General features: G+C 36.4%; 1 protein-coding gene across 1 annotated transcript in view; it reads right to left on the bottom strand.

Moving 5' to 3' along the window:
* SNRPC (small nuclear ribonucleoprotein polypeptide C) overlaps nt 1-5,567 on the bottom strand; it is a 31,983-nt gene extending 26,416 nt beyond the window's left edge. Inside the window, exons 1-2 of the mRNA XM_051996443.1 lie at nt 5,503-5,567; nt 213-255 (exon numbers count right to left, since the gene is read on the bottom strand). Of these exons, the coding sequence (XP_051852403.1) occupies nt 213-255; nt 5,503-5,510 (51 nt within the window). The 5' untranslated portion in view covers nt 5,511-5,567. The remainder of the gene's footprint in view (nt 1-212; nt 256-5,502) is intronic.
* Nucleotides 5,568-12,305: the final 6,738 nt, after the last annotated feature.

Below are 12,305 nucleotides of genomic sequence, written 5' to 3'. Positions count from 1 at the left end.
CTAATTGGTATGAACCAGGTTTTGGGAATCTAAGCTTCCTATCTCCAAGTTCAGTGCAACTTCTTGAGCAACACTGTAACTCAAAGGCCTGAAAAGTGTAGGGATACTAAGAATACAACATGGTGGGGAGGACAGCACACTTTGTGCAAAAAGAATTTACTTTGCATCATCCCATGGTGTACAAACTACAGCACACGAGCAACACTACTTACAGAGTCATGGGTGAGGTACGTATCGCAGTAGTCACAGTAAAATCTGTGGGGGAGAAGGAGAGAGATGGCCACCACCATGTTAACAATATTAAGTTGCTTTAACTCAGCTAAAGGGGTTGGAGCTGGTATAATCACCTGAACAGCAACGCCAGGCAGTTCAGCAAATTCTGACTGAAAGCAAAACCTTTGAGACAAACTTGTTTTCATTTCCCTTTTTCTAGTTCAATTTAAACAAATAACAAAAACAAAACAAAACAAAAAAAGCACCTCCTATGAGTAAACTATTACAAAGATGAAACAAGAAGATAGTCCCTACCTATGAGGAATTTATAGTCTAAGGGGGGAAGAGGAAACCCTATGGAGATGTAATTTTCACTAATAAAGACTATACAACATAGATTGTGATGGGGACAAAGGAGAGATCTAGACAAAGAATCCTTGCAAAAATTGTAGGGGACTTCCAAATGAGGGAAATCATGGTGGATCATGTGGGATCTGACTTGAGTCCTGAAGAGGACTAATTCCCTACCTGAGGAGCAGCACTCTTCTTCTTGCCCACTGTGAAGCAAAAGGGAAGAGGAAAAAAGGACAAGGAGGAGGGGGATAAGAAGGGAAAAGGATGTGGAAGATAAAGAAGGGAAAGAATGGAAGGAAAGTGAGAGGGAGGGCAAAGGAGGAAGGAAGGAAGAGAGGCAGGAAGAGTAGGAAACTTCATTTCCTTTTTTGACAAGGTTATTAAACTGGCAAATCAGGAAATATTGTATAGTTTGGCAAAGCATTTGACAAAAATCACTTGTAATATTCTTGTGGAAAGTTGGGGATGTGGGTTAGACCAGTATGCTCCAAAGTGGGAGTTATAGCTTGACAACCAAGGAGAACATGAACAACTAAAGGGCGGGAAAATAGGTTGGATCTCACTCTCCCAACTATAATCAACATGGGCATCTGTCCAACACAGCCACACCTATCACCCATAGTAGTCCAATATTCCCCCATTCCCCTAACTTCCACAGTTGTACAAACTCCCAACCTTTCCCAATGTGAGTCCAACATCAGCCCTTCAGGGCAGTTAAAACCTAACTCATATCTGGGCACCTATAACTGCAGCTGCATTGAGGAAGTCCCACTTTTCTCAGCATAGGTCCACCACCACCTCCATCTCCCCCATATACTTGGAAAATAATTTTACTGATAAGGATGCACAATCAAAAACTTTGGAGACCATTTGGCTACACAATAATACAATAGCTTCAGAACAATTGAATTAGCTATATCCAAAGAACAGTCATTAATGAATGGTTCAATATCAACCTGGTAAGAGGTTTTATTTATTCATAAATTCAACAAGCATTTATTAAGTGCCTAATATTTGCAAGGATCTAGAACACAAAGACATAAACAATATAGCCCTTGCCCTTGAAGAGCTTACAGTCTATTGAAGGGAAGAAACATGCATATAAAAAATTAAATACAAAACATATACAAAGTAATCTCCTGGGAAAATATTATTAATAAGCGGAAGCATTGGGACAATCTTCTTGTAAGAGGTGACATTTGAGCTGAGTTTTTATTCAAATGAGGAATTCCGAGAAGCAGAGGTGAGAAACGGGGTAGTGCTTTCCACACATGGGTGACAGTCTGTTTAAGGCATAAATGTGAGAAAGGAAATGCCATGAACAAGAAATCCCATGCAGGCCAGTTTGGTTTAATGCAGGGTATGCAAAAGAATAAGGTGCAATAAGCCTGAAAAGATAGACAGAAACCAAACACAAGAGTCTTTATTTTTTTGTCTTAGAACCAAGAGTTCTTCAAGAATTGCAACTATCAGTTAATTACAGTGATATGATTAAAGATTTTAAGCCCATAGTACCTGGTGAGTCACATTTTATTTTGTAGGACAGTAAGATGAATAAACTTTAATCTGTTTAATCAGTTTGGGATTTTTGTTTTGTTTTGTTTTGAAGTTTGTATGTTTAAAATTTAGTTATAAATTTTAAAAGATTTTTTAAATTTGATGAAGAAAATAATTTGTAATTATGAAACCTCTGAATTTTCATACAAGTTTAATGAATAAAATCATTTATAATTAAAAAAAAAAAAGAACCAAGAATTCTTAACCTTTTTTGTATTGTGGATGCCTTTGGCAGTCTGGTGAAATGTCTGTTGCCTAAATTCAAAATTGAAGGAAATGCTAAATTTCAATTAAAGGTTAATGAAAATAATGCTGTACTTTTTTTTTCACTCCAAGTTCATAGTTCCCCTAAAATCTAGCCACATACTCATTTGGATTTGTGGTAAGAACCCTTAGAAGCTTTTTGAGCAATGATGTTTGTGCTTTTGAAACATCAATTTAGCAGCCATATAGAGAATGGATTGGAGAAGAAAAAGACTAAAGGATGGCAGATCAATTAGAAGGACCAATCTAGATGAGGTGCCACAATTTGAACAAGGGTAATGGCTTTGATAAGCACAGAAGAGAAAACTGATACATGATATGCTATGGAGTTAAATAAACCTTACTTAGCAACTGATTGGATATGAAAGGTAAACAACATGGAACAGGTAAGGATGGAATAATGTTTGAAAACCTGGATAACATGAAGGATAATATTCTAAGCAAAAAGAAGGAAGTAGGAGAGAAATGTGAGATTTTGGGGGAAGGAAATTATTTCCTTTTTGGACATGCTGAGTTTGAAAAACAGTAAGATATCAAGTTAGAGAAGTCCAATAGGCAATATGTAGTATGGGAATGGAATTCAGAAAAAAAGCAGGACTGAATATATAGATTTCAGAATTATTTGCATAGAAGTAGTTGAATGCATATCAACTAAAAAACCCACAAAAAGAAGAACACAGGAGGAAAAGGAACCAAGATAGAGCCCTCAGATACATTTACACATAGCAGATAGGATAAGGATGATGATTCCTCAAAGAAGATTAAGAAAAAAGTAAAAAAGAAGTAAGAACTAGGAGAAAAACCCAGAGGAGAAAAGATGTGGGTCAACTATGTCAGATGCTTAAAAAAAGATCAACAAGGATAAGAACTAATTAAAAGACCATTGGATTTTGAAGTTTTCACTAGAGTTGAAAAGTGAATACAAGATGAGAAACTAGAGACAATGAGTGTAAGGCAGCTTTTTTTCTAGGTGTGTGGCTGTGAAAAAGAATAATTTGAGGCAATGGTAGAATTCACTGAAGTTTTTTAAGGATGGGGAAGATCTGGTCATCTTTGAAGATAGCAGGAAAGAAGTCAGTGGATAAAGAAAGAAATTACTGAGAGGGAGGAATGATTAAAGTAGAAACTTCTGAAGGAAAAATGAGGAACTGAACCAGAAATGAAAAGGTTGATATATTCAAGGAGGACTTTCTCCAAACCTGTTAGAAGGAACAAGAAAGTGGGAAATGATGTGGAGTATAGAATTGGGGAGAGGTAGCAATAGATAGTCTCAACTTTTTCACTTAAGTATACTTGATGAAGTCCTCTGCTGAAAGAAGAAAAAATTGCTGTAGAAGTTGAAAGGGACCAGGAAAGAAAGTTAAAGAAAAAGATTGGCATGAGTTAAAGAAAAAGATTGGCATGTACTTTGAAGGCTCAGTGGAGACTATAACAAACTCAGTCAGAATAGCCATATAATTTCCTCTTTCAAAGTTCAAACTCATGCATAAAAACAAAGATGGAGGAGGAGAACACAATATAAAGTTGAATTAGTTAACTGAAGAGTTAATATTTTAAAGGAAGCTAAGACTTGATGCAGAAGAATTCAGAGAGAGATGGAGTAACAAGGTTGTAGGGAAGACAAAGAAAGATTTGAAAGAGCTTAAGTAGGGAGAGATATGGAATGAGGTTATGGTCAGGTAAATACAAGTATTATGTACAGTTGGTGGTGGAACATTATGAGTGATGACATCACTAACTTTCCTCATGTTCTTCATTTAAATCATATAAAATGAGGTCTTCCAGAGGGTTATGCAAGCATCCTTGGTCTTATGCAGTTTAATACTTTTATTAATGATTTTGGACAAAAGTATAAATGGTATGTTTTATTAACTTTGCAGATGACACAAAGGGAGGAAGGATAACTTAAAGCATTAGAAGAGAAGATCCAAAAATATTTTTGTATAGAATGTAAAGCCAAACCAAATCAAACCTGATTAAATAGTGAAAAATGTAGTCTCTTACTCCTTTCACCTCTGCCTTTTAGAATCCCTGTTCCTTCAAGATTCAGCTCATGCATCTAATTAACTTTGTTTCTACTTCCCTTCCTCCCCCCAAATCCACATTCTACTTTGTATATTCCCAAATATGTACATATGTCTGCCCAATAGAATGTAAACTCCTTGAAGTCAGGGATAAATTCACTTTGGTTTTTTAGCGGGCATCTAAATGTTCAATGTTGGATTGAAAAATTCAACTTCACAAATACAAGATAGAGAGGCATAATTAAACTGGTAATTCCTCTGAAAAACACCCGGGTTGGGGGAATCTTAATGGACTGCCAATAAATGAAACGAGTCCACATTAAAAAGTAAAAAAAAAAAATCTAGCATTTGAGTGGTGGTCTTTTTCATCCTAACTTGTAACACTCATGTAATTTAGTCCCAAGCACTATATTATGGGTACACTAAGCTCTTCAAGGGGGGAAAAAGCAATCAGGATATTGATAGGTTGAGACCTATAAGGTTCTGTTTAAGGAACTGGGGGAATGACTTAACAAGGAATGTGACGGCCATCTTCCAAGTGCATAACGGACTATCAAGAAACAGATTTGTGGTGCTTGGCCTCAGGGTCAGAAATAGGATGAATGGGTAGAAGTTTCAGAGAAACGAATTTATCTCGATTGGGAATAAAATAAAATAAAAATCTTTCTAACAATTATAAAGCTAGACAGACAAACTGAATGGACCGCCTCAGGAGGTAGTGAGTTCTTTCCCATTTGGTCTTCAAAAGCAAGAACGTCCGCGAGTTCTTTGTACGATGTAACGGGGACTTATGATCACGTTTGGGCCAGATTCTCAGGCGGGTCGGAGAGACGCTGGGGGGTGGGGGCGAGTCCGGTGACAAAGAGGGGGAGGGGAAGAGAGGGATGCGGGGAGGGATGGAAGCAATAGGAAAAAGATGGGGAGGGGAGAAGGAATGAAGGAGGTTGAAGGGCCTTTCTTTGGAGCACACTCTTGCTTCTCTCTTTCCCCCACCCTCTCTCGGGCAGACCCGGGAGCCCCACCCCCGTCCGAGCCCACCCCCGCCCCCGCACGGAGCCCCGGCGCGCCCTCCTCTCGGCCTCCCCCTCACTTGGGCATGGTGCTCCGCGGTCCGTTGATCGTACCGATCCGCGCCGAGCCACCGGAAGTGACGTCTAGGTAGCGCCGAAAGTGATGCTCTACGGCTGCGTCTCCCCTCCTCCCCCCTACCTCGCTAGCTTCCTCCATTGCAGTCGTCCAATCACTGGCCGACGCGGCTGGAGTTACTTTCTCATTGGTTGTTGTCCCTTTGGTCCTTGCGAGGAGGGAAAGAGTGTTAATGAGAAGAAGATGGAAAGAGAGATTCAAATCACTCCTCTCCCTCCTCTTTTTCATTCCCATCTCGGGCTGCAGGAACGGCAGAGTCCAAAATGGTTTCGTTCCAGATTTTCGACTGCTTCCTTTAAAATTATCTTGTTCTTTCATTATTTCTATTTATTTAAATTTATTATTTATTTTCATTTAATATGTAGACGTGTTTCTGAATAAGGCATCACAGACCCACTACCGCCACGCCAATGTTCTCCCTCCTCTTGTTCTAACTTCCTTTCAAAACTCAACTGGAGCTTCCTCTTTCTTGATTTCTCCTAACTGATAATGTAAAAAATTACTTTTTGTTTCTTTTGTTCTGTTTTATCCTTGCATATGTGCATGCTTTTCCTCGAATAGAATGTAAGTTCCTGGAAAGCAAGGAGTTTTCTTTTCATCTTGGTAACCTTTGTGTGCTTAGCACACTGGGGGCCACTCGAGAAATGCTTGTTTATTGCTTAATGGAGGGAATAGGAAGGAATGAGAATCGCTCACGGTTGCAAATAGAGGTGATGGAAATTGAGAAGAAGAAAGGTCCCTGTTTTTAAAGAGTGGAGTAAAGAAAGAGAAAATAGGCAGTGGTGTCAGGGACATTGTGTAGGTAAAAAGATGAAGCTGCCAGGGACGACTTCCATCTTCTAGTTAAGCATAATGAGAACAGGAGTTCAACTACTAGAACAAATGCAATAGCCTAGGAAAGAAAGAAACAGGAAATTAGTGAAGGAAGGAAGGAAGAATGGGTGAATGAATGAATAAAAAGAAAAGTTAAGCTTTTACTAAATGCAAAGAATAGTGCATCTGGGCGTGAAAATAGAAAAGCAGGAGAATCCTTGCTCTAACTATGCTTATATACTTTTGGAAGAAACAGTTTGTATCCATATAGGTTGTGTGTGTGTGTGTATGTATACATATATTTCTGTGTATATACACATACATGTATAAGTTCCTTTCCACATATATTTATTTATGAAATGGGACCTATTTTTCATTGGTATAGGGAGCTTCAGGTGAGAAGTTTCTTAAACCTAAAAAGCCCTGACGCCTCAATTTAGAGGCGTCCCACAGGTTTTTGTGAGGAGATATGACTGATGATGAACCCCAGAGGGGACTAAGAAGCAGAAGGCAGACAAGTAAGAGGAGAACCAGGAGAGAGCAGTATTGTGAAAACACAGAAAGGAGAGAATATTGAGTAAGTCAACACTGTCAAATGTTGCAGAGAAATTAAGAATTATGATTAAAAATTCTGATGGGCGTGGCCCTCTTCAACAATGAGATGAACCAAATCAGTTCCAATAGAGCAGTAATGAACTGAACCAGCTACACCCAGCGAAAGAACTCTGGGAGATGACTAAGAACCACTACATAGAATTCCCAATCCCTCTATTTTTGTCCGCCTGCATTTTTGATTTCCTTCACAGGCTAATTGTGCACTATTTCAGAGTCTGATTTTTTTTTGTACAACAAAATAACTGGACATGGATACATATATTGTATTTAACTTATACTTTAACATATTTAACATGTATTGGTCAATCTGCCACCTGGGGGAGAGGGTGGGGGGAAGGAAGGGAAAAGTTGGAACAAAAGGTTTTGCAATTATCAATGCTGAAAAATTACCCATGTGTATATCTTGTAAATAAAAAAAAATGATTAAAACAAGGATATCAGGTTTGGCAATTAAAGGATCATTGGATCATTAAGAGAGTGGTTTCGACTGAACAATTAGAAGTTTGAGCAAGTAAAGAGATGGGGGGATCACATTAGATATTATAAAGGAATATTGGCCTCACATTGAAGCATTTAGGGATAAAGAGCTTAGAAATTTGTTGTCCCACCTACATCTTTGTTGTTTAGAATTGAGCCTTTCAGTGTTATGCCAAATTCTTAAGATACTATTCATAGATATCAAAGCAGCTTCATTTCATATTCTTCACTTCCTCGGTCCTCTCCATTCCAACTGCAAAGGATGATGAAGATTGTTCCAGTTTCAAATGATTCCATTTCCCTTCTGTACTTTGTTAGAATGTTCAAAAAATTAAAAACAGACATCTTCTGACTGAGAAATACATCTGTTTATAAAACTTCTCTCTAGCCTTCTAGAACTAGAGTTTATTAAGAGATTTCTTAAGGACAAGACCATTGACTATGATAATCTACTATTTGATAAACTCAAATACTTTAGCTTCTGGGATAAGAACTTAGTATTTGACAAAATTTGCTAGGAAAATTGGAAAATGATAGAAATTAGACATTGACCAACATTCGATATTCTAAGATAAGGTGGAAATGTGTTCATGATTTAAACATGAAGAGTTATACTATAAGCAAATTAAGAGGACAAGGGATAGTTTACTTGTCAGATTTTTGGAGAAGAAAAGAATTTATAGACAAAGAAGAACTAGTGAACATAATAAAATGAAAAAGGAATAATTTTGATTCCATTAAATTAAAAAAGTCTTGCACAAACAAAATCAATGAAGCCAAGATTAGAAGGGAAGCAGAAAGCTGAGAAACAATTTTTGTAGCTAGTGTTTCTGATTAAGGCCTCATTTCTAAAATATGTAGGGAACTGAGTCAAATTTATAAGAATACAAGTCATTCCCCAATTAATAAATAGTCAAAGGATATGAACAATTCCCAGATAAATAACTTTTGATTAAGTAAATGCAAATTAAGACAATTCTGAGATACCATTTCAAACTTTTCAGACTGGCTAAGATAACAGGAAAAGATAATGATAAATGTTGGAGGGAATGTGAGAAAACTGAGACACTAATGCATTGTTGGTGGAGTTGTGAACTGATCCAACTATTCTGCAGAGCAATTTGAAACTATGCCCAAAGGGCTATAAGATTGTGCATATCATTTGATCCAGTAGTGTCTCTACTGGAGCTGTATTTCAAAAATATCATAAAGAAGGGGAAAAGACCTACTTGTGCAAAAATGTTTGTAGCAGCTTTTTTGTAAGGGCAAGAAACTAGAAATTAAGGGGATATCTATCAGAGGGAATGGCTGAATAAGTTATGGAATATGAATGTAATGGAATATTATTATTCTATAAGAAATGATGAGCAGACTGATTTCAGAACTGCCTGGAAAGACTTACTTGAACTGATGCTGAATGAAGTGAGCAGAATCAGGAGAACATTATATACAGCAACAAGATTATGTGATGATCAAATGTGACAAACATGACTCTTCTCAGCAATGTGATGATTCAAGACAGTTCCAAAAGACTTGTAATAGAAAATGCCATCTGCATTCAGAGAGAACCATGGATAATGGATGTGGATCAAAGCTTAGTATTTTCACCTTTTGTTTATTTGTTTGCTTTTTATTTCTCATGGTTTTCTCCCTTTTGTTCTGATTTTTCTTGCACAACATGACAAATATGAAAATACATTTAAAAGGACTGCTCATATTTAACCTATATCAAATTGTTTGCTGTGAAAGGGAAGGAAGAAGAAAAATTTGGAACACAAAGTCTTACAAAAACTAATGTTGGAAACTATCTTTACATTTTTGGAAAAATAAAATATTATTGAGATAAAAAATTTCATTCTTTTGAATAATAGTTTTTTTTATTTTTCAAAATATATGCAAAAAGTTTTCAACATTCACCCTTACAAAACCTTGTGTTCCATAATTTTTTCTCTCTTTCCTCCTCCCCTAGACAGTAAGTAATCTCATATTGGTTAAACATGCAATTCTTCTAAACATATTTCCTCACTTATCATGCATGCTACAGAAGAAAAATCAGATCAAAAAGGTAAAAAATGAGAGAGAAAAACAAGCAAACAAACAAAACAACAACAACAAAAGTGAAAAGACTATGTTGTGATTCACATTCAGTCTCCATAGTCTGTATGAAGATGGCTCTCTCCATCACAAGACTATTGGACTTGCCCTCAGTCACTTCATTATTGGAAACTCTTTTTTCCTGTCAAGATAAAAAAATTAACATGATCCAACCATTCTGCAGAGCAATTTGAAATTATGGTCAAAGGACTATCAAACTGTGCATACCCTTTGACCCACCATGTGCAAACTTTTTTATAGTGGCAAGGAACTGAAAACTGAGTGGATTTCCATCAGTTGGGGAACCATTTTAAGAGCAGCAGCCTCCTTATGGCAAGCTGGTTGTACTCTGATATTGTCAGCTCTTTGACATTTTTCTTGTGATTTTAGCACGAAGTTAAAAGTTTTTGGTAAATTTTAATTTTAATGCTTTGTCCTCATTTCTTGCTTCTTGTCATACAGAGAGCTGTTACAATGTCTTTGATTTACAGTTCTCAGATACTTCAAAATTTAAGATTTTTGTGTATATAATGGACCAGCAGTGAATGTCTAGAGACTCTAGACCATATAATAAACATATAATGTTTATATATAATATAATAGCATATAATCTACATGTAACAAACATATAATAAACAGCCAGTGCAAAGTTTTATAGTTCCCACACCTACCAACCCAGTTAAATGGTGCAGTGGACAGAATGCTAGACCTGGTGCCAAAAAGACCTGAGTTTAAATCTGATCTCAATCACTTCCTAGATGTGGGACCCTGGACAAATCACTTTACACTGTTTGCCTCAGTTCCTCATCTGTAAAATGACCTGGAAAAGGAAATGGCAAACCTGGACAAGTTAAATAACAACCCAACCCAAAGTCATAGTTGCCTGCGAAGTGATAAATTATTATTTTTTGCTATAATAACTTAAGAAATTAAGGTATGAGAGATTGTAAGCTATTTATTCTACATTAGTGAGAAGAGTGTTGCAGTGTAATGAATACTACTTTTGGAGTCAGAGGACCTTAGTTTCAAATTCTATCTCTCCCACTTAATTATTTTCATGACAAGTCATTTGAGAAATATCTTAGAATAAAGAAAAGAATGCAGGATTTAGAGTCAGCTGATCTGGAGTCAAATTGGGTAAGCAATATTGGGCAAGACGTGGGGAAATCACATCTTAGGTGTCAGTTTCTTCAATTTTAAAGTTAATTACCAAAAAAAAAAAAAACTTTTTTGCTTTACTATGCATATTTGGGAAATAATGTGCAACTTGAAAAAGAGAACTTGGAGCCATATTGTGAAGGACTTTTAAATGGATTCCCCCTTTCTTTTTTTTCCTATTGTGATACTCTTCATAATCTTTTTTTTTTCATTTTAATGTATATTATTTTTCCAATTACACGTAGAAATAATTTTAACATTTGTTTTCATAAGATTTTGAATAATATAATATACTGAATAATATATACTCTTTTAAAAGTCAGTGAGGTGAACTCATTCTGAGTGAAATGAACAGGACCAGGAGATCATTATATACTTCAACAACAATACTATATGATGATCAAGTTGATGGACCTGGCCATCTTCAGCAATGAGATGAACCAAATCAGTTCCAAGGGAGCAGTAATGAACTGAACCAGATACACCCAGCGAAAGAACTCTGGGAGATGACTAAGAACCATTACATTGAATTCCCAATCCCTCTATTTTTGCCTGCCTGCATTTTTTTTAAATTTCCTTCACAGGCTAATTGTATAATATTTCAGAGTCCGATTCTCTGGATGGATGACCATCATCCTACCATCTAGGGGAGAGGGTGGGGGAAAGGAGGGGAAAAATTGGAACAAAAGGTTTGGCAATTGTCAATGCTGTAAAATTATCCATGCATATAACTTGTAAATAAAAAAGCTATTAAAAAAAAAGTTTAAAAAAAAAAGTCAGTGAGGGCCAGCTACATGGCTATATGACCAAAAAGAAAAAGAAAGAAAAGAAAAGTTAGTCAGTAAATAAGCATTTGTTAGGTGCCTATTATATACCAAGGTCTGTGCTAAGTACTGAGGATATAGAGACAGAAAACAGTTCTTCCTCCCAAGGATCTCACAGTATAATGAGAGAGACTATTGAAAACAATGTACAAATAAGACAATTATAGGATAAACTGAAGACAATCCCAGAAGAAAGGCACTATAATTAAAACTTGCTATCATGTATATATACAATTTGGAGTTGATTTATTATAATGTTTTTTCTTTTAAAAATAAACTTTAATGGATTTTTTTTGGTTTTTACATTACCTGTATTTTCCATCCTATAGCTTCCTCCTCTCACAGAGCCATGTCTTAGGACAAAGAATAAAAAAAGACAGGAAAAAGTTCAGCAAAACTAATCAACACAGAAAAATATCAATTATATGCAGTGTTCTAGTGTTGGAAGATAAGGCTAGGTGCAGGTCTATTGAAGATGATCCCCATATTTGGCTAATGCTGTGGGAGGAAATCTGCCACCCATTTTCCTACTCTCTGATTGGTTGATCAAATATTCCTTGAGATGAGTTCTTGGGACCCCTGGGGACGAAGTCATGACCTCCCCCACATAGAGTTTCAGAACTCACTCTGGAAGCTATTGCTCCAATTAATCATCTTTCTACAAATTGGGAATTATACTTCATCTATAATCTTTTGAAATCATTATTGATCAATACTTTGGTCATAGTTCTAAGACATTTAAGAGTTTTTTCCTCTTCACCTTGTG

The sequence above is a fragment of the Antechinus flavipes genome, chromosome 4 (genome assembly GCF_016432865.1).
Source record: "Antechinus flavipes isolate AdamAnt ecotype Samford, QLD, Australia chromosome 4, AdamAnt_v2, whole genome shotgun sequence".
In the NCBI taxonomy this organism is placed as follows: domain Eukaryota; kingdom Metazoa; phylum Chordata; class Mammalia; order Dasyuromorphia; family Dasyuridae; genus Antechinus; species Antechinus flavipes.
This window is presented reverse-complemented; position numbering and strand designations above follow the sequence as displayed.